General features: G+C 42.2%; 1 protein-coding gene across 3 annotated transcripts in view; it reads right to left on the bottom strand.

Moving 5' to 3' along the window:
- LOC100642411 (zinc finger protein ush) overlaps nt 1–27,929 on the bottom strand; it is a 202,062-nt gene that overhangs the window by 57,751 nt on the left and 116,382 nt on the right. The window contains exon 1 of one of the 3 annotated variants that reach the window (XM_012313609.3): nt 373–1,279. The exons of 1 other annotated variant lie outside the window; for it this stretch is intronic. In XM_012313609.3, the coding sequence (XP_012168999.1) occupies nt 373–442 (70 nt within the window). In that variant the 5' untranslated portion in view covers nt 443–1,279. Of the gene's footprint in view, nt 1–372; nt 1,280–27,929 lie in introns of those variants that run through there. One more of the 3 variants, XM_012313608.3, reaches the window with a different exon arrangement.

The following is a 27,929-nucleotide window of genomic DNA, read 5'->3' as shown; positions in this document are numbered from 1 at the left end:
TCGAAGTGTACACGAGATAACGTTGTTAGGAAGATAGAGTGATAGTCAGATAGAACAACATACGAGTCGGAATTCTGCGTTTTATGGATGTGCATTTCGCATATAGAGTGTCCTAGAAATATCCAACTATATTTCTTTAACCGAATCGTAAACAATTTCTTAAATTTATGCTACTAACATACATGAATTATCGTTTCGATTACGAGAGTAAAATTGCGATATGAAAATTCGAGGATCGCATGAAAATTAAAAGAAGCTTTCATACTCAAAGTACCTTAATATTAACTTGGTTTACGTTCTATACTTCGTCGAGTATTACCAACCACGGCTTTAAAACTTTCGATCTTTTATGTATTTTTTTAAATTACTTACTTGTCAGTGAAAGCGTGGTTTCCGCCCTGAGCTGACTGCCTCTGCGTTGTCTCCACAACAGTATACTCATTTCGATCGAAATTTTACTCGACCACAAACTCACTTTTCATCCTCAGATTCACCTTTTTTTATTCTCATCGACGTAACGCGTCGAAGCAACACAGTCCAATAGCACGTTGTTGCACCGTCCACCACGCGAAACATTCTATGTTTGTCGACTGTCGGTCACGCAGCGCATCCCATTCAATTTTTCCAGCTTGTTCGAATACGATGATTTCTGTTGACTCAACTTGACGCAATCGTCGACAAGCACTCTGCGGTTTTTCAAGACGGTGCCGATCGAACGTCGATCAGATCCGATCGGTAGATCCCGTGAGATATCGCGTCACGTTATTGGCACGATGCTCGTCAGACGATTATCGCGATCGCGATCGCCATGTCCGATTGCGACTCGTTCTATCGCTATCCATCGACTACATCGCAAACATCGATCGTGTACGATCGTTTCCTCTTTCTATGTGTGTTTCGAATGTTTATTCATACACACACGATTTTCCAATGTTCGATGTTTGATTAGAGATCGACCGAGTCCTGGCGTAGATAACAGTTTTGTCGGTAAATCGTGAAACTTTTCACGTAAATCGAGTCGAGCGTCTTCCATCGAGCGTTACCGGTATCGTAATCGATCATTGCATCGATCTGTGGATTTTAATCATCCATATACAACTGTTCGATCTACTTTATTATCTGGTCTCGGCGTTCTTAACACGCGGTGTTTTATCGTTCTTTTAGACTGAAGTTCGAGTTATATTTGGACATAAGATCGATCGTCTTACTTTGATTTTATAAAAATCATCGTTTAAAAGTATGTAAATAATAAGTCGGGAAGATAGAGTAAACAAACAAGATGTTATAAAATAATTTTTTGCTTGTTCTTATCGCAATCTTTTAATCCAGCAAATCTATTTAATCCACGTCTCTGATATATCATTATCGATCAAAGATGATAATTGAGATTACTTATTTATCCAGTTTACTATGCAACACGCGCATCAAACACTTCAAATCTCCTTTCAAAATAAAAATACACTTTACACAGGACTTGACGATATCCAACGTTATTCACCAAACTCCTCGACCGATTACCCAAAGACCGAATCAATCCCTTCACAAACAATTAATCCTGCTCCCTATATATCCTGGTGTTGAACTTCGATGTAACGACAACCCGAGCAACAACGACTGTATTTCCAGACAGATAGAACGTGAGGGATAAAGAGAGTGAGAGAGAGAGAGAGGACAAGAGAAGGTCGGTAGGCCGATTGTCGTCGTTGTAGCAGCGAGCACGGGAATAAACGAGCCACGCGGATAATCCGCGTATCGCGGCCTGGCCGCGCTCGCTCCGACAGCTACGGGGACCGACTCTTATCGGCCGCCCGTTGCCCGATAAGCCGGCACGATCGGCATCTTATCGATCGCGCACACGCAGAACGCGTGGCCACTGCCGTCGACACCGCCGTCGACGCCGACGCCGATTCGCCCGGAAAACCGGCGGCTAATTGCGCGCGCGACCCACGACAATTAGGAGGCACGATCGACCGGTGAAATTTTCGTCACGGCTGGCCACTAGCCCCACGGCTGATAACGTCTGACACTTGGACCACGATAAGGGTAATTGAATGCGGACAACCGGCCAGCAGGTTCGTCGCTTTGACGCTCGAACGTGCCTCGTTTCACGCAAACCGTTTTGTACGAGAGTTTAGAGAGGTTGCAAGATGCGGAACGCTCTTTGACACGGTCGTAGGATCGAGACTAATGGGCATTGGTGATAAAGTAGGCTGTGGTATTGCCGTATTCCAGGGAAATGGTTCATTTAAAATGTAAGATATTTTGGCAATCGAAGTATTATGTATGTTAGTTTGTATGTGTTAAATGTAATTGTCTTGTGTGTGCATCTATGTCTATGTCTACGGCCTTGATGGATGAAAAGTTGGCACTGTAAGATTATCGAGCGATTGAAAAACGCGCAGCTCTCTTCGATGCAGTTGTAGAGTTAAGTGTGACGGAACTAAGTAGGTTGGGGTGGTATAAAATTGGCGAGGGGTGGTTAATTTAAGTGCGTTGGTATTTTGGTAATCGGAGTATCGTATGTTGCATATGATCAGCCTTTTTCCTGTATTTCCTGGAAAATATCTTTGTTTGCTGATGGATTACATTTTTGGAGCAATAAGTTTAGCATCCTAAGATTACAGTTCTGTTGTATGATTCCTTTTACATCAGCTGTCACTAAATATCTGTGCGTCTTGATCATTCACTTTCATATACTCTTTGTATTTTCTTACAAGTTTAATATCGCAAACTTGTCTGTTATTTTCTCTGGTAACTCACGTTTCACAAATGGCAGCTGCAAAATCTACCTTCAACTTATCTTTATCACGTCAGGAAACTATATCGTTCAGGATGCAATAGTCTTCCTATACCTATACTTCTCATGCTTCTTTAAAAGGGTACACCAACCCAACAAGCAATCCCTCAACACAGCAGCTCCCAAATTCTAAAATTCTTCAGTCCCTAAACGACGTCACCGAACCACTTCACAGTTCCCTCCAAGAATACCAAAACTACCCCAAGAAAGATTGTGCCGTTACTCTTTAATTATTACGTCCTTCCTCGAACTCTCTTCAGCGTATTACGAAATTATTCCTGCGAAAGCTCAACGTTTCAACGAACGGGACAGTCGACAGTTCTCCTAAATCCGCAGCTTCTAGTCTGGACTTAGTTGAGGCTATTGAACGTTGATTACGCGGACAAGGCCGCTCGCGGTTTAACGCGCACGGCAGACTCTCGTCGGCGACGCGGAAAGCTTCTTCCGACAGACTGTTTAAAAGCTGAGGGTAAGACGAAACCGCAGAGGAGCGAGATGCTCGCCGTTGCGGGGAAGCGCTATCACTGGTTTCCAAGCGGCACCGAGACCCATGGCAATGGCTACCTGTTATCACTCTCTTCTCTCTCTTTCTCTCGCTCCCTCTTGGCTGCTTCTGTCCCCAGCACCGGTTGCCTTCCTCTTTCTCTCTTTCACTCTCTTTCCCCGGCTCTCTCGTGTTCTGCCGCCTCACGATAATGCCGGGCAAACATACCGCTTTTCCCTCTCGCGTCTACGGCAAAAGGCTGATTTCGACCGGAACACACCGCCGCCTTCTGGGAAGGGGTGTGAATCGACGATTGTTTCCAGGACTCTGCCGGATTACGTCCCTGTCTGCCTCTATCGGCCAGTTTCTACGAAACGCTCGGCAGTTTGCGAATTTTATGGCTCATTTTATGAGATGTTTTTTTTTATTTTTTCTTTCTTTTTCTTTTGATACGGTTACGGGGCTGTGTGCGTTGGGGTTTTCCTCGATTGTTAAGAGGCGGTTACTGGGAGTCCTGTGAGAAAATTAGGCGATTTCAAGGTTTGATTTTAGTAAAGCGATAGAGGAAAATGATGGTACAACGAACATTATTTTTCTAATTAACTTTGCAACTGACTATTATTTGTGTTACCTCTTTGTAACGAACGAGCTTATAGAATAAATTCAGTTAAAAAAAAGGGATATATTTTCCATAATACATAGTAGTCTGCGTTCACTTAAATGATGCATTTTTGTTTACACCCGGTGAATTACGTGGTGTGCACATCCGCTAGCAAAATTGTTAATTTGAATGTTTGTGCATATCTTTATTAAATGAAGACTAAACTTGTGCTATTTAGTCAACATTTAAATTTCACTGCTTGTGGATACATTCATTTACCTATCGAATTAGTATGCGCATACATTGACTAGTAAGTACCTATTTACCAAATTAATGCAGTATACGTTGCTGTATCTAATCACAGGTAGTAATTCCTTCGAAAACTCCTTCGAGCTGCATCTCTTCGCTTTTCTATTTTAGCCCTTCCTTTCCGTCGAAAACCATTATTATCTCTATTCTACCCTAAACGAGGGCAAAATCTCTAAACCGAAAAAAACATGCTTCAATAACGCGAAGATTATGCGATTAATTTCTACTTTGAATATGCACGAAAACAACGTTCACATGTTCATCGTTACGATTACTACAAATTTTCAGCATACAAAATACGAATAAACAACAACGATAGATAAAAGTGAATCATTTATAAAATTAGTATAATTTATCTGCTTGTACACAATCACGAAATAAAACTATCAAAAATCCTGAATAGTCGTAAAAATAACAGCCAATATCCCATCGATATTTCTCCGATATCCTTTTCAACATTGCAGAAACCACACGATCATCCCCCACGATCGAATTATCTCTATTTTACCCTAAACGAGGGCAAAATCTCTAAACCGGAAAAAAACATGTTTCAATATTGCAAAGATTATGCGATTAATTTCTACTTTGAATATGCACGAAAATAACGTTCACATATTCACCGTAACGTTTACTATACATTTTCAGCATACAGAATGCGAATAAACAACAACGATAGATAAAAGTGAATCATTTATAAAATTAGTATAATTTATCTGCTTGTACACAATCATGAAATAAAACTATCAAAAACCCTGAATAGTCGTAAAAATAATAGCCAATAATCCCATCGATATTTCACCGATATCCTTTTCAACATTCCAATGACCACGCGATCATCCCCCCTAATCGAAATCACACTTTTACGTCGTCGAACAACGATTCCATTGTAATGATCGTTCGTATCAATACACCGGTAAATACTTTAGACTGGATCTGGCGAGTAAATAAGCAAAGAAATAAGCGTACGAGTTTTATATATCGCGTCATTGGCAGACTTCAGGGCACCAGAATTACCTCTTGTCATTGGCGTCACGAGGCTTGAACTTCGCCGATAGCGCGGCCTGATAACGGATAACGATAACACCAGGCCGATACTGGTAACACGGTGCGCAATGGGCTCCGTGACTAATGGCGATAACGATAAGGAGGATCGTAAGACACGTAGGGTACGGTTGTATCTAATAACCGTACTCTTTGTCTCTGTGGATCGTGCACACCGTTCTCCTGAACGTTGCCGACGGCTCGTTTCGGCACTCGCGATTAGATTTTATTACGTCGGGATACGCGCCGTTTCGAGCGTCGTTTTACGAACCTTCCTCGACATCGTAAAACGTGTTTCTCTGTCATTTTTTTTTCTATCCTGATGTAGATTGGTTTCGATTGTCGGAAAACGAGGGTGGGACTAGTTGGATCGTTCGGTGGTTTGATTCTGGAGGGTGACTCGTGTTTTTAGATTGATCATCGGATGTGACGGATAGTGGTGTATTTCCTTTCGTAACGGTTAATCCATAGAACTTGTATTTTCGTTTCTGGTGTAGGCGATTGATTGTGTTCAAATGTTCTACGTGAATAATTACATTGGGATATTCTTTAATCGATTTATAATAGGTTTTAAAATATATTTTAAAAATAGGTTTTAAATATAAGTAGATAGATTACTGGTGATGACGAACAAGCGGCAAGATACCATAAGAATAGATTGTGATTTTCTTATCGAATATTATACGTTTGAAAAAATAGAAACTTATTTCCTGTCCTTTATTTATTTTTCTTTTGGAATGTATTTACTTTCTCGTTGAGATTGGAATTTGTTTAATATAGAGAATAGAAGACACGAAAGACAGTGAGTTGATTTGGAATCGGATCATTGGAATAATAAATCAAATATAAGGAACGATGGATTATTCTTGCTCGTGTTAGTGAATTTTAAATTGGTAGGATTCTCATTTGCTATCTGAATACGAAAGGAGAGTTATTACGTGTGTCGGAATAAATCATAACATCTCGATTTTATTGATAAAGACTATTATCCGATATAGCGTTATTCAAAAGTGAACGAAAATAAATTCGACAAACGTTTTGATTGACAGGTGCGTTTAATTATGCAACGATTTTTCCTTTTCAGCGGCGCTAACGATCGTGTCTTTCCCGTTCTCTTTTTCCTTCTCTATCAGCCTTTTCCGCATCGCGGCGGGCATTTATCAGTTTGGATTTTCGCTGGATCGACGAGTTACGCAACCACAGGGGCTACCGCGATATTATTGCAGGCACCAGTTCACGGGGATTGCGAAATTGCGGACAATTATCGTTCGCACGATCGCTAATTACCTGCCAATAAATTATCGTCGGCCCAGGCCTTGCTTGAGTTCGACTCCGCGTTGGTGGCGGGAACCAGTCGAACTTCTACTCGAGTCTTTCTCGCGGCTTTCTTTTTAATTAGCCCCGCTGTGAATGATTTATGGCAACGCCGACCATTCTGGTCACTTTTGACTACCAGTTAATTGGCTTTTTTTAATGTTTTGCTAATAATATACGTGCGAGTCTACTCGACTAAGCAACGAGTTATAAGAACATTTAGGAACAGACTGAAATTTTAAACGGATGACTTGATGCAACAACGAGCAACATTAACGATATATTAACTGGATAATTTGTAAATTAACGACTTTCTTAAATACACGAATTACTATGTAAAAGTAGTCTTCCATAGACAAACGTATGTTTTCACAAAACATAAACAGGTGGGCAGTTTATATCCAAAACTGGCTCTCCTACTACTTAATTTCTTCTAATCTAGATTCTTCTAATTTCCTCGGAAAGTCTGGAAGAATTCTGGAATATACTTATCAGTAAACTGCGGATATTTAAGGTGCATAGATTCATATCTTTCCTGGTACTCATATGAAAGCGACGCTTCAATAAGATAATCTGTCGTTTTCTACATATATAATTGTAGCGACACATGAGCTAGAGGATCCCTCAGGGTATCAACATCTTTATGACATACATAATGTAATAATAAATAAATTCCGGACAGAACAATGTCGCCGCTACGTGCAACCGACAAACAAAGACGAATTTAAATTTTCCGGTACTCCCCCGACCAGTATAGATAAAAGAATGCGATCGTAAGAGGACCAGTTTTTCAGTCTCAGTCTCGAGCGATTCTATTAGCGTTCAATACACAATCTTTAGCGAATCACTTAGTACCGAGCGTCTTAGCGAACATTCTCTGTATTTACTAATTATTTTTAATTACATTTGACGGTTTCATTATCGAGCAATCTCGTCATTTAAACCACACGACCAACCATCCTCTACATAATAACGTGTACTTTACTTTCGATATTTTTTAATGCATTTTTGTATACGTGCACATCCCTTGAACCAAACCAACGAATCATCATATAATACTCTCTCACACACTCAATATGACACATACTGCAAACAAATGGGTATTGTAATATGCAGCCTTTATAAATCTGACCAGGCCGTACCAGTTCATCAATGGCACTTAACACGTCTTAAAGATCGGCCCGGCGCCGATAATGTTCTCGATTCAGTGAAGCCACCGAAGAGGCTACGTCGAATTACCAGGACTAAACAGGATCGTTGAGCGCGAAAGCGTGAAAAAGCAAAGAGGGGACAAGAGATTCCGCGTAATCGGGGCTGTGAGATGTCTGAACAGGCAAGGATGGATCATCGACGTGGTGTCGGTGACCGTTGGGCTGTCCAAGTGGAGAGATGCGCACAGAGAGAGAGAGAAAGAGAGAGAGAGAGGAGAGGAGAACTCCCTGGCGCCGTGTTATCTTATTCGTTAAGATCCTCGAGGGCGACGAGGAGGGGAGAAACAGATTCAACAGTGGTCTCACTGTCTCGAAAGATTCTCTCTTGTTCCTCCCCTCTCCCCTAGGATGGAATATACCAAGGGTCCCGGGGGAGAAAATCCAGGAACGGCTTCTCGAGTCTAGACGACGCGAGAGATAGCTTCCTCTCTCTTCGACTTTCTCGTTTCATCTCTCGTTGCTTCTTGTTGGTGTCTTCCTCGGATCCAAAGAGTTTCTCTCGTTCTCTCTCCTCGATCTCTCGTATCCTTTTATCTCCAGCTTCTACTCTCGTCTGTCCGAAGAGATGGACAGGGATAGCGGAGATGACCGTCGCTCGTGTCACAGTCACGGCCGCCGATTCGGGTAAGCGTGAATAATTAGGAGCGGGGTGAGCTATTGGGGGAGCTGGGTTGACACTCCGTAGAGAAACTGGGTCATTAAGGGCGCATACGGAATTTCGCTGTTGGATTTCTTTCCTTCGATTTTTTATTTTGATCGGCAGAAGCTGAAATCCGATAAAATGTAAAACACGACGGTTAAAAAGGTATCGTACAAAATGTGAACTCGGTACCGTGTAATTGCAACGTTTGTGATTACAAATTTGCATAAAACTGCCTAATCGCTTAATCTTATGTTCGTTCTTTACAGCACAACGATACTATTCCTTCTACATTTTCGGAGCATCAATCGATGCGATTCATTACATTTATTATATATTACATTTGGTACAATTTATATTCAAACACGGAAGCATAACTCAAACATCGTAATTCACCAAATGTTGAGATCCATAGAAAATTCACAGAAAACCTGCCTCTCTAACTTTCATCCTTTCATACCTCAACCACGAGATATCTCTTAATCCAAAACTAATTCGTAACAAGATTGCCAATTGTCGAACGAACGATAGAGGGATGCTTCTCTATCGGTATCGCAACATCGCGTGGTAACAGCGTTTCGGGGTCAATTACGCGGACGCATCAGTCCACTTGCACTGGGGCGAGATATATCCGGGGCGGGTTGCAACGAGCCGCTTCGTCATCGTCCGGCCGTGCCCTGCGGTGCGCGCCTCGGACGGTGAAAAAGAGCCGGACACTTTTTATCGTGGCGCGCAATTATGATTAGCTCCCGGTGGAGGCGTCGCGTTTACGGCCGCAGCGATTAGGGCAGGGAGTTCGCCTCGTCAAAACCGCCCCGCGGAACAAATGGTTCGCACGAGCCACCCCCTCGAGAGAGCTCTCGCGGAAGAGCCACCACCCTTCCTCCTTCTCTCTTTCCATACGAAACGGGGACGAGCTGAACGAGGAGAGAGAACGAGGATGGGAGAAACGGAGGAGGGCAGCGTGAGATTACGCAAATGAGAAATGACCATCAGGCTATCGGAGAACTTCGGTGTCGGCTGCTCTCCGGGCGTTTTGCGACATCTGCGGCCGAGGATATACACGTCAGAACCACTATCGCGGAGGCTGCCGCGTTTTTAATGCGGAAACCACGCTCCCGGTACACCTGAATGCACGCAGTTTCTAGGGACTTTTCGCTAACGCTTAATGCAGACTGTGAAGATGCTAGAGAAGACCGAAGATGATGTTAACTTTTTTCGTTTTCAATTGTTTTTCTCAAGCGAGAAATGTTTCTTATATATACAAGGTGTCTGAATGTTTAACAGCTAGACCTTGTAGGTAAGTGTTGTTCAGGCATAACACGTTACACGGATATAGGTCATTTAAAGCCACGATTAAAGGTTAGGATGAAAATATGAAATAATGAAAAACTTGATGAACTAATAAAATATGGGATATAAAAATTGCCCGACATTTTTCACTTCGTTATACGCTCGGAGTATGTATATTCACAAAGTCTAAGTTTATAAGAAGAACAATAAAAAGAATTCATTTTGGGGAACAGACTAAGAACGGATAAAACTCATTTTCAAAAAATAGAATTCATTTTTATTTACACGTTATTTAAAAGTAAAGAAGAAATAAACAGTCAGACTTTTTGTTATTCCGGACCACGTCGGAGTCTAAGGTCCATCGATGCTTTTTTGCGATGCAACATTAAATATAGAACCAGACGGTATTGTCACGGTCGTCGTCTTTCTACCGTTTCGTGGAAAGACTTTGACAAATCGTCGATCAACCCCCGGCAATCACGCCGCTATCTCCAGGACTCTTTGGAGTCCCGCTCAACTGGTCAGCGATCAGGATCTCGCAATCCATCCTTTCAGGACTTCTGCTTCCGCTCGTGGTCGCCTGTTTCTACCATTAATTTCGACCACGATAGGGTCATCTGATAATTCCCAATGTATAAATGCTTTTTCGCGAATAATTTTTTGTATTACGCCGATTTGTTTCCGAGGAGTAAAATTTTAACAAAGCAAGATTGTAACCTAAGTACATGTACTTGGAAGAAATAAAAGTTTGTTCTCTCGCTTAATATTCGTCTAGTAACATAATATAGATATTTTGTAGATTGTATGCACTTTTGAATAAATGCATAAAAATTCGTAGTCTAATAGTCAATGATCCTAACTTAGCAACAGAGGATGAATAATAACGTGGAAAAATCTACAAACTCGAAAACTTTCGACGACTTATATCGACTAAGAACCGTCAAACGAAAACAATTTCTCTGAATCATTTTTCCGTGTCGACGCTCGTCTGGTGATCCAGATATTCTTCGGACCTCCGCGACCTCCGGCCAGACCTCCGATCGTCGATCTTTCCCTCGGCCTTGGCATTTGCGAATAAATGGACCCACTGTCTGTCAGAGGTGGAAGGACCCCGACGAACGGCAGCAATATGGCCTCTAGAAAGAAGACGAAGAAGTCGACGCAACATCAGAAGGAAAAGAAGAAGAAGAGACCAGTCGACGCGACGGTGAAACGAGGGTTTCCACGTGATAAGATAAAACCGGCGCTGTTATCAGCGACGTTTCGCGATATCGGTGGCTTTAGCACGAAAAGGGGTACAGAAGGAGCTTGAAAAGAGGCGTGTAATTGTCCTACGGGTATTGGTCACGCAGCATGAAATGTTGGCCTTTTCCAACGGACATCGACTCGCCATTAAGCCATTAACATGGAGCGGAACCCCTCGAAAAGCACCGATGCCTTTTACGGACAGACGGCTCGAGAAGTCGATTTGCGACCGAAACGGAAGTTGCAAAACGCGGCGATTCGGTGTGAAACGGAAGGAGCGTGCTTGGAATATTTAGAACATTCTTCGATTCGTTACCTTCGTATTTGAAATTCTATTATTTCCTATTATTTATTGTATTTTAAAGTTTTGTGAATTTTGTAATTTTGATATAGTCCATCTGGCACTGTCCATCCACTTGTGAAAGGTAAATACGAAATAAGAAAATAATTCGTTAATGCAAAAACGAAGGAGTGAACGATTTGACACTGTTTTGGAATTTTAAGAATTTGAAAGGATATTGCTCTTTCATTTTTTCCACTTGTTTTGTCATTGACATTTTCCTGCGCCAGACAATTCACAACGTTGGAGAACAACCGGAAGTCCCGTCAAGAGTGATCTAGCATCGATGGTCGATCGTGTCAGAAGGCCGACGAGGCACAGTTCATCTCTCACGTGTGTTTTGTACGTGGTTTTTCACCCGATAAACACGTGTTCACCCTTTGTAACGACAGGTGAGAAGCGACCCTTTCCAAAGCCTCTCGAATTCGATGGATGGACGATTTTGAATGGTCATGCAAACGGATCGTTCCAACTTTATCGTACATGCTTCATTAGCACGGCTATTTTCATTTCTTTTTAATTATCATTTCGTTAATTCCTTTAGTTCGTTAATTATCTCTACAACGTAATTTAACGCGTATGTTATATCTGTATTTATTCTGTTTTTAATTTTATTCTATTTGCCTATCGAATAAATGTTATTCTATTTTATCAATCGTTGTATTCGTGCATTTTGTTAAAATTTTATTTTGCGATTTTTCATCACTGTTCATATTGTCCAAAGTCCTTTTGGAAGCTTGGCTATCTTTTGAAAAATCAGCTAACAGTGATAAAAAATTTAATCTAGATCTGCACTTGATTTAGAACACGAGTAAAGGAAATTTAATAGAATTTAAAAAAAAAATACACAGAAATTCGGACGTGCCTAAATTAACGTGTCACCCTACTACCACAAAATCATTTAAAAGTTACTTGTAATAATTATAGTTCCCAAAATTTTAGACGAGGCAAAAAGATTATAAGAAATTAACATTTAAAAAACCTTTTTCTCTCGTAAGGATCTTAATTCGCAAAGGAAATTTTAATAAGAAAAGAAGATTTCTTTGAAGGAACACTTGCTTCAACAGTTCCGCGACGAAAGTATTACTAGGACTAGAATTTCGTTCCCATCCCTAAGACACGTAACCACCCTACGTAACGACAGGTGAGGATCGTTTCTCTTATAACCGGTTAAGTGGCATACGCGAAGAATCCATTAAGTCCACACGTGCTGCTTCCGGTTCTCGATCAAGTACCAAGCCGTTTCTATTTCCTTGAACAGTGTCGAAAGGATATACGGCATCTTCTCGAACACGTGGCAGGACATCTTCACTATCAACTCGAAAGCTTCCTCACACTTCTCTTATAACATAAGACATCTCGTGTATAAGATCATTCTCAAGACAAATCGAGAGAATGACGCCTAATAACTTTCGAAAAGTATAGAGTAAGAATTTCTTTTATTACATTAAAGACAATCCTCAATTTCCAAGCAAACAAAAATATATTACCAGACTGAATTTCCCTTGATATCCAAGGTTCAGCGATTTAAGGCACGAAGTCCAATAACGATTAAAACTTGCCACTAAAGAACCTTAAGAAATCATCTTAGAATCCCCAACCTGACAGACATAATAATTTCAAATGTCATTCCGAAGAGAAACCTGTTCATCCATCCACTTACCCCTGTCCATCATCCCTTAAGAAGTTTCATGTTTTAGTCGATCTGTCTCTCCTCAACTACGGATGAAAAAAAAGGGGTGGAAAGAAAGAAAGGAAGGGAAACGAGGTGCTTCTCCTTTAAACGAACTGTCGAACTCGTGTCGAGCCGGTGGCGCGAGGAAGAGTAACAAGGGTGGGTTTAATCGCAAATTGACTCGTCGTCGCCAATAAAAATTCAATAACGGCCTGCCCGCCGCCGGTTATTGTCGAAAAGTTCGGTCCAAGCCTTTTAGCGTCCTCCACCCACGCTGATCGTTCTCTCGCCATCTCTTTTTATCCGCCCCTATTTCTCCCTTTGCACTATTTTTACTTCTCTCTCTCTCTCCCTCTCTGTCTGCCTGCCTCTCTTTCTCTCTACGAAATTCACTCGTTCCATCTCGTTTTCTTCTTTTTTTTTTTTGGACGTTTGCTAACATTCACTCGAAAAATATTCGATGTTATCTGGCACCGTGAATTGGCTGCTGACGCTCGTACCGAGACTCTGCTTCGTTTTCCCCTCCCCCTTGCACCCCTTTCAATGCTACACCATTTTTCTCTTCTTGTTGTACTTCGGGCTTCATTCTGCTTGTTGGTCAAATGGATGCAAAGTGTAAGCTCGTGCGCCTAAATCGACGACATGATTTCTTTTTGCATCAGCTCACATTAGAGTATGGAGTGTGGATATAACGACGAGGGCAGCTCTGTCGATTGATTTGGATGTCCTGATCGTTGGTCATGTGGTTGGATGGTAATTCGCGTTTGATGATTGCTGGATTAGGGATGGGTATGGGACGGTAGCCGCTGTAGCGAGCGGTTAATGGGAAATGAGACTTCTGTTAACAGTAGAATTTTATTTCGATAGGTACAAGGAGATTGGAAATGATTTTTTATTTTCGCTAAAATAAAAAATAAGGGTAGTTATGGAGTGGTTTATCGTTATAACGAATCGATAACGGCGAATTAAACTTCGTTGGTGAGAGAATTTTGCGTCGATGAATGTAAAGAGTTTAAGAAATACATATTTATGTTAAAATAGATACCAAGCAACTCGTTACTCTTGTGAAATACAATTGAATTTTGAAAAATTATGGTGTCTTTCAAACTGTCTTTCTCATCATTGCGTACCACGATATCGTATGACGATATCTAAATTTTTAAACGAACAAACAAGATTAAATTTATGAATATAGTTCGATTGAAAATGATTGAGACAGTGAATTTGATAGTGAAAGAAACAAAAGGCAGATTAAATAACAACGAAAAGAATTGTTTACCAAAATTCGTCGATTTAGTCGTGGCGCAAACTGATTGAGAAATACAAAGTACAAAGATATCGAACGTTTCGCGATAATGCACGGCCGAAGTTTATAATGCTATAAAACATAGTGCGGACAGTCGGAGCGGATAACGATTCGCTGAAAGCGTCGTTAATTTGCGAACGCGTTACAAGAGACGATTTACAAGCTCTATGGTGAACGCGACATCTTGCTGGCGATGATATTTCCAACGTTTCCAACAGAATCGTAAATAGCGCGTCCTCCGCGTTTCGATACAGAATTAAAGCGGCGGTTTTAAAGAGATCAATTAAAAGTTTATCTTTCAAACCGCTTTTTAGATCCCTTTCTCATAAAGCATTTTACCGAGACACCACAGTTTCTGTGATTGAAATTCCAACCTTATTTCAACCATGGAAAAATAGATATTTTCATTAACTTACTGGAGAAAAATTTCATTCTAAAATCTTAACCCTCTTGAGAAGCTTTTAACTCGAAAATCTTGAAACTTTTATGTCTCGATCTGGATCTTGTCTTGACAAACAAAACGGTTTTTGATATTTTTGATATATTTGAGAAAAGCTTCAAGATAATAAAATTCAACGATTATAACACGTAACGATTCCCTTGTACTTTCTTCGTATTTTTGAAATTTTTTAACGATAGAAAACTACGATTCGTTGGAAAATAATTCGAAGGACGTAGAAGGATTAGGCTTATATAATAAAATTGTCCGATTTATAAGGCCGTTTATCCTTTCCACGAAATTATTCTGAATATCAGCGAGTTAACCTATCGAAAGTTTCTCGACAAGGAGCGTTCGTCTGGTAATTTTTGCTCAGGATAATTTTCCCAACGATCCGGCGATGTGTGGGCCAGGATCCTTGTAAATCACTTCGCGCCAGTTGCACGGAATACCGTGTGCTCGCGCTCACCGATATTTATCTCGCAGAAACCGAGAGAAGCTTATTAGACTCAGATCCATGTACCCTTAACAGACGTTCCTTATCTCAGGTGTCGACGCCTCACGTGGAAAAGGTTAACGTCGAGACAAACGTTAACCTCCGATTTACGTTCCTGCTCTTTTCAATAGCCGCGCGCGTTGCTATTTATCGGAATAGCGAAACCGTTTGCGATCGAACGCCTAACCGCGCTTGCAATTAGGCGAAAAGTGCACGCTTCCTTGCGAAACGAAATTCCATTTTCGATCAAAACTCCGAACTTACGGTTTTCTTTTGTACATCTAGAGCAATCGACGATAATTTAAGCACACGGTTAATTGTATCGGTAATCATTACGATTTTATTATATTTAAATAAGAATTTTTATTTTTATATCTTACAGAATTTATAGGCAATCTCAACCCACGTCATCTTACGTAAGTACAAACTTCCTCAAACTTTGTCTAACTTTACACAACTTCGAGAAAGCTTCAACATCCCCCCGCCCCCGCCCCCAACGTACGATATAAACTTCGATATTCATTACTGAAAACCCATCCACCGAAAGAAACTACATATTCACCGCCCACTAACGATTCCATCGAATTCAGGGATCACGCTGAGAACATCGCCCACCTTTGTCATCTCGCAGTAACGATCTTCAACAAACACGATATCCCTGCCAATTGCACGATACATTTCAATATCCGTATCTAAAAGAAGCTACAATACACGTTGTCGTCCGCTGATTCCTTGGAGCATTCGGTTCACGCGGAGAACAGGAAGGCTCGCTGTGGATGGTTCGCGGAGTCGGAAGACGGGAGCGGAGCGAAAAGAAAAAGAGACCGTCTAAAAATACACGGTCGACTCTAGGTGGGAATGATTCGGTATCTCGGACGACGTCACGGGGGTCTGAAATATGAGAGATACGATGGACCTCGCCCCCATACCATCCCATTCCCTCGATGGTGCATTAGCGCTAATCTCCGCTCTTTAGTCCTCTCTTTATCTTTTCTGCTCTCGTCCTCCGCCACTTCCTCCCTTCCACCGTCACCGCCGTCGTACCTCTAGCCCCCAACCCGCCCCCGCCTCACGCTCTCTCTTTCTGTCTTCTGTCTTTTACGTTCTCTCGGGGAACGTATAAGTCAGTTAGAAGAAGAAGACGAAGACGAAGAAGAGTGACAAGGAGAAAGAAGGCAGAGAAGAACGCGACTCGTCGTATACCTGTTCCCTTGGAGCCCACCTCAGGACACCTTTATCGGTACCATCTAATCGCTACGATCCGTTATTTGGTGGCCACGTCGTATACGTGTGCGAGTCTCGGGGGCCTGTGTGTTCCAGACACGGCCCAGGCCCGGAGTTTTGACACTCGGAATCTCATTAGCGATCGTGAAATCCCCGACCCTGAAGGGGATTACGGAGAGGGGACTTCTCGATCCGGGGTTTGGGTACGAACATTCGAGGGGAATGGCGGAGGGTTTAGGAAAGCGTCGGAAGGGATCTCTCTCTCTTTCTCTTTCGGCGTGTCGTCCAACGAATTCCAAAGGATTTTACCGCGGCTCACTCCTGTGCCTCGTCGCGGTTAATTATATTATACAACTGACTGGAATGGGGCGGGCTAACTGCTTGTTTCTTGGCTGCTTGGTCAGGTTTAATGAATTGTTCCGCAGCTTTTATGCACTCCTTCTTGGGAGACCAATTTGCTTCCTTAGGGAGCGTGGATTGCTTCGTTCAGTTTGATGGAATCTAAGCTTTTGGATAATAATCGCGTAGTTTAGTTAACTATTTCCTGCTCAGTGTCGCGTATATTGTGTACTTTAACAAGCTGTTACCTGAATAAACGGTATGCATATGGTTGAGTAATTAATAATTTCTATTTCAAACTTCCCACTTTAAACCGATTTATTTTTAACTGCTAGAGCTCTGGGGTATCAGCGAAATATACGGAATGAATTAGACTGTCCAAGTTGCTAGCTCTTAATTCTTCGTGACTCTGTTACGTCGAGTTCTGGTTATTCGTTAGAGTAGCCTACGTGTTAAATTTTGTTTTTTCAAAATCTGGTCTCACCCTATTTGTCGTTGAAATTGACTAGAGATTTAAATCAATCTTCCTAAGTCATCGTCCTAGTTTAAAATTCACAAGATGATAATTCTATGGCAACGTGACAAGCTTTCTCAAATTCAAGATCCTGCTTTAGCTATGCTTCGATCCGAAAGCAACAAACGTTATCACGCTCGAATCTTCGGTATCTGGAGCCGCGAATTACCGACGAAGAAGGTAACGGTAACTAGCTGAAAGTAGAGTGCCGATATCACACGTCGTAGGACATCGCAATTTCATTCAAATGCTCAGATAACTACCGCTGTAATGGCAGCAAGTTCACTGTCTCGGTCCTCCTTCCCGACGTTCCTTCTGGAATCAATGAATCCGAACGCGATAATTCCAACTTCTCCCAACAGCTTCTGCTCAAGTCGTCGCCTAATCTGCCGGCTGATATATCCAAACGATACTTCGAACGTGGTGCAACGTCTTGGATTCCTTCTCGTTTAGACTATCCCGCTGAAGAACACAGCCCTATACAAATTTGCGATCTATACAGAAAATATGTCTCTTTGATCTATTTGTAATGATATATTGATACGTCAAAAGCTCATTTTTACTAATTTCTCTATGCCATATCGTGACACTCTTATCCTTTTTAATAATGCGACTCGAGAAAGATATAGGTAAACTGTGAAAATAGTTGAACTGTGAATGTTTATGAATTTAAAGATGCCCACATGTATAAAATGTATATCCAATAGTATAGAAGATTCAAAGTAATAAGTCATATCTAAGATTTAGAGGGAGAAATTTTAATAAATAATCTGGTTACTAGTATTTAATTTCATTAGTATTATTTTTTCTTTACTTATGTTCGTAAAGTGAAATTTTTACGAAATGTTGCCGAAGAATGCACAATCGAAATATAGTACAGGTAATTCTCGTGTGACACGATGCTTACGCAATGCTGTTTCGACGTAACGATTTATTACACGAGAGTGTAGTTCGCATGGTGAAAGTCAAATTACAGATAATTATATTTTCCTCCACGCGTTTTTCATTTTTCTTATCAACGTGTTGCACTTTATACTTGATAACCTTATACTGCAACCTCGGCAGATTAATTCATAACACTTTTCTGATTAATTTATTTATCGCTTATTTATCAATCAACTAAACCGCATTGCACCAATTGAGGATTCACATACATACGTTGCGTTACATAAATTATATTGAAGTAATCCTGTTGACACAAATATTGTATGGCTGTTCTTGCGTGTATCGACAAAATCACTTCAAAAATCAGGAAAAAACAAGAGTACGTTACTGATGACAGGTTATCATCGTGAAAGAGTTAAACAGAGAATTTCTCGACCGAATAATAAAAAGTTTCAGAGAAGTGGAACTACTGACGAAAAGAGTCCTTTGTTCGATGGGTATGACAATACCATTTGATCCCTTCAGGATATCTCTGAATACTTAGGACGTTAGGAATTGAATGACCGAAACCCTCGGGGTTTTAGTGTTTACCGATGATTTCGAGTAAAGATCGTGTGATTTTCGAAGAAGATCGTTTGAACCTAACAACTGTAATCGAGACAGTCAAACGAGAGTTTGATCTCGATCCGCGTATGTATCTGCATCGTCCAACGCGGTACACCAAAATGCAAAGAAGCTTCTCTGTGATAACTCAGCTTCTTCTCTCGCAAAGGTGGAAATCCAACGTTCCCAATTACTCGGTCCTTATCTCGATCTTCTATCCTAGACACCAGATACACGCGTCAACTAATTCACTCTACCAAAATGCAAAGAAACTTTTTCAAGATAACTCCTTTGCTTAAAAACAAAATATACGTGTAATTGGAAATTACTCGCTCTGTCTACCGATCTTCCACCCTCGTTCAATCCAGCAGATCCACCCTGGACCAAAGAAACCTTACAAAACAGCAAAAAAGTCTCAGTAACCTGTCCGAGACCCGTTAGCCGAGACAGCGAGAGACCGCGGCTCGGCCCGGCCAGCCAAATAAACCAGGGAAAAAGTTCACGGAAGATAAGTGAAAGGAGCGCGGCAGGCAGAGGGGAGGCCAGAGAAACGGCGTTTGGCTTCGACGTGCGCTAGATACGCGATACGTCATTACACCTAGGTCCGCAACACCCGCGGGAGAGAGCAGCTGAGGGAACGAGGAGCGAAGCCTGGCAAGGGAAAGGAGAGAGATAGAAGGAGAAGAGGCGAGAAGCAAGGGGGTGGTGGCGCGGTTGAGCGACGGAGAGAGAGAGTTTGACAGATCTTCATAAAGGCACACACAACTGTGCCGCGGCGATAAGGGAATCGGGAGCAGGCATCTCGTCTCCCTCTCTCACGCCACCAACCCCCGCGTTTCTCCACCCACGTGGCGGGAGCCAACCCCCGCAGTCCACCCTCAGCCACCCCCGTAGGGGTTTCAAAGGGGACTGGAGGGGGAGGCAGAAGCACGGGCACTCAGTCAGTACGCTGCTATCATTTTTCCACACGAGTGGGCGGCGGCGTCGGTGGTTCCTGGGTGGTACTACGCTTCTACTCCCGTCGTGCTCTCACTCCTCTTTCGCTCTGCTTCCACTCTCGAGTTTCCCTCTGTCTCCCTTTCTTTCGTCTTGCTTCTCTTCAACCTGGACGTTTCTCACTGCACCACCTTCCTCTCGCGCTTCGGACGTGACACTCTGTCTCTCCATGGTTTCGTACGGTTAAAGCCGGAAGTAACCAAGGGGTTACTTGGAGAATTCACCGTGCGAAGTAGAGAAGTTTATGGGGTGCGTACGAACGATGGAGTCTTGGAGATAGCAGCTTGAGAAACCGAGTATTGCCGAATCATGCGAATGGACGATGCCGATCGTCGTTGGTGCGCTAATCCCTTGAAAATTTGGAGCTTGTCTGCTGATGCTGATATACTCTTTTGATTCGTATCTCTTCTTTATTTATAACGTTTTATGTAGTTAATATTTCTATTTCTCTTGTGTCATTTTAGATACAATCGTGTTTTTCTAATAATCTGTTTGAGAGGAATATGAATCGATTCTTGATACGCATGATTTCTCATTTCAATTTCATGCTGTAATCTTGATCAACGCGTTGAAAGTAGTTTTGTTTGTTATTGGTACGTAAAAATTCGACAAACCTTCTTCTTTTACGAAATCCATCCCAACCGACATCTTCATACTTTATAAACGGTATTAAAATCAGTTCGAATTTACTTATTTTCTTTTCTCTTCCATATTGACATTATCGAAATGACCTTAAATACCCATAATGAGTCGTCTAAAGTATATCGAATATTATAGATTCAGTCAATTACTTTAAATAGAAATGTTCACTTCTAGCGAAATTATATTCTTCCAAAATCCTTGCGAATCCTTGAAGCCGCGCAAACTTTCAAGTTAGTTCAATGTTAGAAACTCTTAACACCAAACCAACTACGATCTCACGGTACAAACAGGAGACGCAGGTTCGCATAGCGAAAGAAAACCATAGATCGTGCCGGCGAATCAATTCCGCGCGCGTTCATTTTTCTATTTTCCGCCAGTTATATTTCGCTATTATTTTCATCGCGAGAAAGCCGCTGATAAATCGAACATCGTCGCCGGCAAAGTTACCCTTCCCATCGGCCATCGCACACGCTCCTCTATGGCGTTACAAATCGCTCCGACTGTCTGGCCGGTGTTCTCTCTGCCGATGATCGAGCGCGCCTGCACCAGAAGGATTCCTGCTCTATGGTGATAAGAGACCGAGCGATTTCTTAAGGCGGATTCCCTTGAAACCCGGTGAAGAACGAGCCGCTGTCCTGTCCGGGGCTTTTTCCAGCCTCGGGCCACTTCTCATTTCCACCGTGGCTGCCACCCCCATTGTTTTTTTTCGACGGCGACCTGAATCGTGACTTATCGGTCGCGATCGTTGAACCATTGAACGTGAAATCCAATTTTTGTTAATTGACGAGTTCGAATGGCACAAGTTGTACGTGTCAAAAATTTGAAAAATGATTCTTTTCATAAAAATAGCATACATTTCTTTTTTTTTATGAAATATGGAGCAGAAGGTTATTTGTTATAGGTGATAGAATAATATACAACGATGAACAAAAAAGATTTAGAACTAGCATGTACCTGCGCAAGATAGGAATTACTCCGTGGCCTTTGTACCCTAAACCTAACCCCGATCACATATATATTCTTTATCATTTTGGTAACAATCAATTGTCTTGAGATCTATTGTGATCTCGTTTTATAAAATTATTATTAGTAATACCTTTATGAAATATATTCGTTGTTGCTATAACGCTTATATAGTCTTCCATTTCGATTGGCCAATTATTACGTTAAGGAAAATAAGGTACTCACTTATTTCCTCGCGAGTAAAAGCTACCCACTATGAGGATAAACGCGACGTGGTATTGACTTACCTAAAACAGAAAAGAAAAAGATTCGATTAGTATTGTTGGAGTAAATGATGAGAAAGATTGTGGACTTTTTCGATAACAACATAATAGGATTCGTCCTGCATGAAAAATGATAAAACCAATTAAGTGTAATGGATGCAAAATATGTTAATTTATCTTCATATTGCGTTTCAACTGCCCGGCCCTTGATCATGTACCTTAACCATTATACTTGTTATTTTTATTTAGATGTATTTTACAATCAATTCTCATTGAGAATTATAAGTAAATTTTTCTGGCGTGGTACTGTATCGTATTTAATGAGTGTTCATCGTGTGTTTGATTCTAGTTGAATCTAGTGCTTAAATCTAAAGGGTAATGTCTTTTTAGCCTGCGGATCTGATCCGACGTGTCAAGTAATTGAGTATCTAGTGGTCTTTGGCGGTTGTTAACTCTGATAATTACTCTAATTACTAAATTTGGATATTTCTTCTTTGACTGTGGGTATCTTGAGGTCGCGACGTATTGTTTCGTTGGTAACATACCAAGGTGCATCTATTAAGGATCTTAGAGTTTTCAACTGGAATTATTGAAGAATTTCTATGTTGGAATTACTGGCTGTTCCCCATAGCTGGATTCCATGGGTCCAAACAGGTTTTAGTATGGCCTTATATAGCATTATTTTACTCTGCGCTCAACCATTTAATTTCCATCGACAACATCGTATCTTCACCTGTACATTAAACCATGACATCTAAGTTGTCCATTTATCAAAAAAGAGTCCTCAACAGCGATCGTCTTGAAGCAGCTCACAATAACGGTACTATAATCTCAGCAACGAAATTGCTGTAAACGGCTCTAATTATCCGATTCCCGTGGACCACCCAACGGATGTATGGGGTATCTTTGATAAATCATGGCGTCAGCCGTGTCCGGGGCTGGATAAGGAGGTTCGAATAAGAAGAAAGAGGAGGTGTGCTCAAAGTTCGTAGCGCGCACGTGTCCCGCATCGTGGATTCGAGTCACGCGTCCTATCGGAAATTAGAGCCGCGTCAAGTCGAGCGAGCCGACCACCCGCCACCCCGTTCGCAATCCCCGACCGGACTCTAAAGTTACGGGCTGTTGTAGAACGACCGCCCTCATTGACGTCGAAAAGGGCGAACTTCCTTTCCAGCGAACGGTTATACGATCCAGATCGCTTTTCTCCCGCGGTCTGCATACTCTTTACAGAATTACCCCAGTGTTAACTTACGAACAAAGGTTACTTCCTTGGTAGCATGTAATGTTCGTAAAAGCATTGTTCGTAAATTATACGAAAGCGCATACTATTTTTCAATTTTGTGACTTTCGGACAGATCGAGTGATTGAATAGTTAAAAGAAAATGAACGATAGTAAGACAATTATTGTTGCAATGGATTCATAAATATTACCGAAAAATTTACCTACGTTTCTTACGCACCTTTAGTATCTTTCTGAGAAACTCTTAGCCCGAGAAGCAACTCGCAGCATCTTCCATATCAACGACACTTCTACACACGATTCTCTAACTAACATCTCGCCAACTCGAAACAATGAAAAACCCCTATCAGCAAAAGAAACGGCACAATCGAGCGTCTCCGTTCCACCCTCTTCTCAAGCCCTTCAATCGTAGCTAGTTTTTTCTGAAGCGACTAATTTTCGCTTAGTCTTCCATACACGGGCAGATAAATCTGTCAAGTATCCACCCCCTCGGATCCAAACCCAATTATATCCCTCCGTCCTTTTATTCCCCGCCGAAAGCAAAAGTCGTAGTTACGGCAGGTTCGAGAGTGATGCTCGACACAAAGTAGCCAGGCCGATAATTCTAAAAGCGGCAACGAGCACGGTTGAGGGGGATGAAGAGACAGGCGTGTGTTAGCGAACGAAAGAAAAGAATGGTGGCCAAGGGGGTGGGCTTGTACATAGTCGGTGAGATCCGAGTCGTCGTCTCGCGACAGAAAAAGCTGCTGGCGTCGGCAGGATGGATTTCCAGCCGCGAATCGACAATAATTGTCTGAATCAGGCACGGTCGTCGAGCCGCCCCTTTCGTCGCGTGCTCGCGTTCGCGCCGCACACCGCTCCGCGCGTTACGAAGCCGAGTTAAAAAGAGACGAGCGAGAAGAGAGGATTGGTTTCGAGCAGAACGAAAGACAAAGGAGCATCCCGTTCGTCGAATCGCACGCTCGGGCGTCGTCGGGCATGGCGTATCTACATCCCCTGGCACTGCCTATTCAGAAACTCCCTTGCACGTTTCCCTCTGGCGTGCCACTCGAGTCACAGGCCTGACCACGATTATTGCCGATACATCCACTCTCCGGCATGTTTCTCTTCGTCGTTCTCTCTTTCTCGCCGAGCTTTTCATCCCTCAACGTTCGGATTCAAGCTCCGCTACCTCTGGCCAGAGAGATTAACTTTTCTCGCCAGTCGTATGCTGCCGCTTCCACCAATGATCCTTTTCCTCGCGCGATCCGTAGGTCGTCTCTCTGTTTCCCTTAGCCGGAGTCGTTTCGATGGCGGCTGAAGAAGAGAACCGCGGAGGTGAAAAACACCGCAAATGATCGATCGACTCGAACAGACGAGAATTGTTTTCAGACCGGGAAGATGAATCCACGCCACTCAGCGTGGATATTCGGAGGATCAGAAATCCTGCGGAGGGATGATGAGGAACAGAAGGTTAAGAGGAATGATGGATTCAATGCGGAATAATGGGAAATATAGATTTGTCTGAGTTCTTGCAAACTAATTTTTACAATTAAATGCTACATTTAGGAGAATATGGAAAGTTTGCCAGGTAAATTGATCGATTATATCGAAATTCTCATTATTTTCGAAATCTCTACAATAGCTTTCTTATCGCTGATGAAAGTTAAAACACGAATTAGAACATGCGGCCTTCTAGCATCCCAAATTGATAAACTTCACCTTTCATGTATTTTTCCATTCCATGATTCAGATATGTACGTAATTTACGTTGAATATTTTAAGAAACCAAGGGCTCGTTATAATAATCGGAAATTTCAAAATATAACGTTCGTAATCGTCAGTATCCTGTACATTTTAATTTATGGAGTTAATTTATGGGTTTCTGAACAACTCACATATAAACGTATTTTGATTTTCAATCTGGCAGTGGTATATAAATTATAAATAAAACGTAGTATCTCCTTAAAAGATTAAGATGATCGATGAAAATAGAAAGGCCAGAGAACAACGAAAGGAGAAACAGCTTGCCTGAGAGGACTAGAAAGAATATCCATTACGGTAGTCACCACGAGAAGCAGATTTACGATTTCACCGGGAAGGCTTTCCCTATGGTGCACACGCCACCTATCCGTTTTTGGTGGCACGCTCGATGCCCTTAAATGGTCTCACCCTGTGTGCCTATCTGTATCGTGATACGCGAGACGCACACCCACGCACGCGGCCAACAGCCTGTACGGGATCGCGCGCTCGCGGATGTTGCACTCGGCCCGGCCTTAATGTCCCACGATTGTATTCAGATCCCGGAGTTTTTTCCACGCGTCCGCTCTGTTGCAGCGCGTTGTGCCCGCTGGAGAACACCGCCGCGCGTTTCCTTGTCCCGTTTTTTGCCGGCAATGGAAATGACGGCTCGAACGGGACACTCCGAGGGAACAACCGATCGTGAGCTTCGAGTTTCTTTGCTGTGCACGAGATCGAGTCTCGTTGGGATTCGTTGTACGTTGTACAGGTTACACGATGGTATGGTTAGCTGGATCAGGATAGATGGGAAACTTTGAGTCATTTTGTCTTAAATCCCCTATTTACTGTTAGAAAAACCACAAAAATTGTGTCGTGTGCCTATGGATAGCTTAAAACGTAAGATCAAAGACAAAATTTATGTCATCAAAAGGTCATTTTATTTATTACACATGTGCGTCTTGTATTTATAGATAGAATATGCAATGGTTAATGAAGATAGGGATCTAGAAAACCGTCAAACAGATCTAATACAGTATAATGTAACTAATGATAGATAGAGATATTTCAGTATTACAGAAGAGAATGAAAATCTATTAGAAAATTTTATATCCATTATATTCGCTAGACATTTTAAACGATTTCTTAAACGTACATGTAACTACGCATGGAAACTGTACCGAGATTAATTAAAATTTTCCATTAGCGACTGTACAGTTAGCCAGGATTTAGATGCGACGCGATAAAAGCAAAGTTTCTAATCGCGATTCGGTTTAATCCAAGCGGCATCTCCGCATAATAAAACGCGACATAACAATCTATTCTTCCACCAATTCCAATAGTGCCAAACGAAGGAACGATGGTCGATTAGAAACTCGCCTTTTTGCAAGACACGCGCCGTTCTAACTACGAAAGATCGATAATGTATTCCCAAAACAATTACAGCCGCGATCTTCCATAGAACGAACGGCTGCTACATCCTCGACTTTCGATTATTAAATTTTCCCCCGGGGCATCATCCCGGTAAATCATTGCCTCGCATTAATATCGTCGCTGTTTCGATAGGAATCTGCAGAAAAGCGCGCAGCAGGAACGGGCACACGCCTGGAAACATCCTAGATCGCGGATCTAGGCGGTGCCAGCCTTCTATCGGCCATGGATTTCTCCGAGGCTCGGTGAACGAAATGCTCGTCGATCGCAGCTCTCCTCTCAGCGATCGTTCGCTTCGTCGAGCCATCGATTCATCTCGATATGCAGCTAAAGCGATGGAGGGGCGGGAGACAAGAGCGCGAGAAACAGAGATCTCATCTGGCAGTCGTGAAAGACGGAAACGGGGAAGTGCCGGGATTGAAAGAAACACCAACGATCTGGTACTGGGTGTTTCATTTTAATCGATCTATGAGAATATCGAAGGAACTGTTCCAGATCGTGAATTGTTTCGGTGGAGGATTTATATCTTTGGATTGGTTGTTCTGCTCGATTCAAAGTTTTATAAGTACGTAGATATTTTATAGGGTCTTGATAAAAAGAAAATTTAGAATTTATTTTAGTTATGCGTTATTCTGTTTACTTGAAAGTTTAGAAAGTCAACATGATCAATGTGGACATAAAACAGTCTCTTCAACGAACAACATAGCTATTTCTATTTGAAGTTCCCAACCGCACCGTTTTTCTCACTGTACGCACACTGTCCACCCTGGAAACCTAAACTCATCCCCCAAACGTCACGCGATCACATAATCGTACTCGCGGTTTATTCTCATTTTACACATCTCCAATTTACTCTTCGATTATGGCGTATATCGGAATTCATATATCCCGACTTGAAGAATTGAATTAATCTTTCGACAGTATAATCAAATGTCGGAGACAAGAAATATGACTTATGCTTTTCATCCGTGGTCTTCGTACATCGACACTTAAGACGTGAAATTTATAGTATGTACTATGTTTAATAGCTTGCCCGAGCCTTTCTCTTTACTCTGTTAAGATATTAATGATATTCTAAGCATGACACCCCGTATAGTATCGAGCAACTCAGCGAGATTAGCGCGAGATCGCGAGATAAATCTCGCGTAGGAGTCGAGCGGAAAGAAGCCCGCTCCAACAGCGAAAGTTTTTCGCTTGTAATAACTTGGTTTAAATTATAATTTACAGTTAACCGGGAACCAGTCGATAACACGGAACGGTTCGTATTCATCCAGGTTCCCTTCGTGGCTTCGAATACGAAGCCGACGACAAAGAGAGACGATCAGGCGGTGAATGGAGAAAGCTAAACGAGGAACTGGCGATCGCCAGATGGATCGGTCGATTTCGCGGATCACGATTTCTCGAATGGTCGACGGGGCAACGATTTCGCGCGGCGGTGGCCCGTGAACGACTAAATTCCACCCTCTAAAAACGAGACGGCCACGCTCGATTGCTAAATGGAAATCGTCGTTATTTTCTGCGAGGTATCGATGTTTCTATATATATATGTATACAGTATATGTATAGAGTGCTATAGCATAGTATAGAGTGTGGGAGGCTGGTTTTTGTTTTCGTGGAAGATACGCTTGTTTGCAGCAAACGAAAGGTCAGATCTGTGAGAGTTAATCCCTCGAACACAGAACCCGGCTGCCACCGACGAACCTGCGTGATTGTTTCGTTTCACCGAGCTCGATCGCTGCCTATTGATTCATGAGCGATTAGTCGCGAATAATGGATCTCCCGTTTTGCACAGCGTGTTGGAGCAACGACGGGTCGCGACACTCTCTGCCTGTTATTGGTTCCTCCGACTTTATGGACTTGGTAATTTGTTGCGCCAGTTCGACGGGGGGATGGAAAATATAATACCATTTCTATGCGTAATA

The sequence above is a fragment of the Bombus terrestris genome, chromosome 11 (genome assembly GCF_910591885.1).
Source record: "Bombus terrestris chromosome 11, iyBomTerr1.2, whole genome shotgun sequence".
In the NCBI taxonomy this organism is placed as follows: domain Eukaryota; kingdom Metazoa; phylum Arthropoda; class Insecta; order Hymenoptera; family Apidae; genus Bombus; species Bombus terrestris.
The sequence above is the reverse complement of the archived record's forward strand: the minus strand, read 5'-3'. Positions and strand labels throughout refer to the sequence as shown.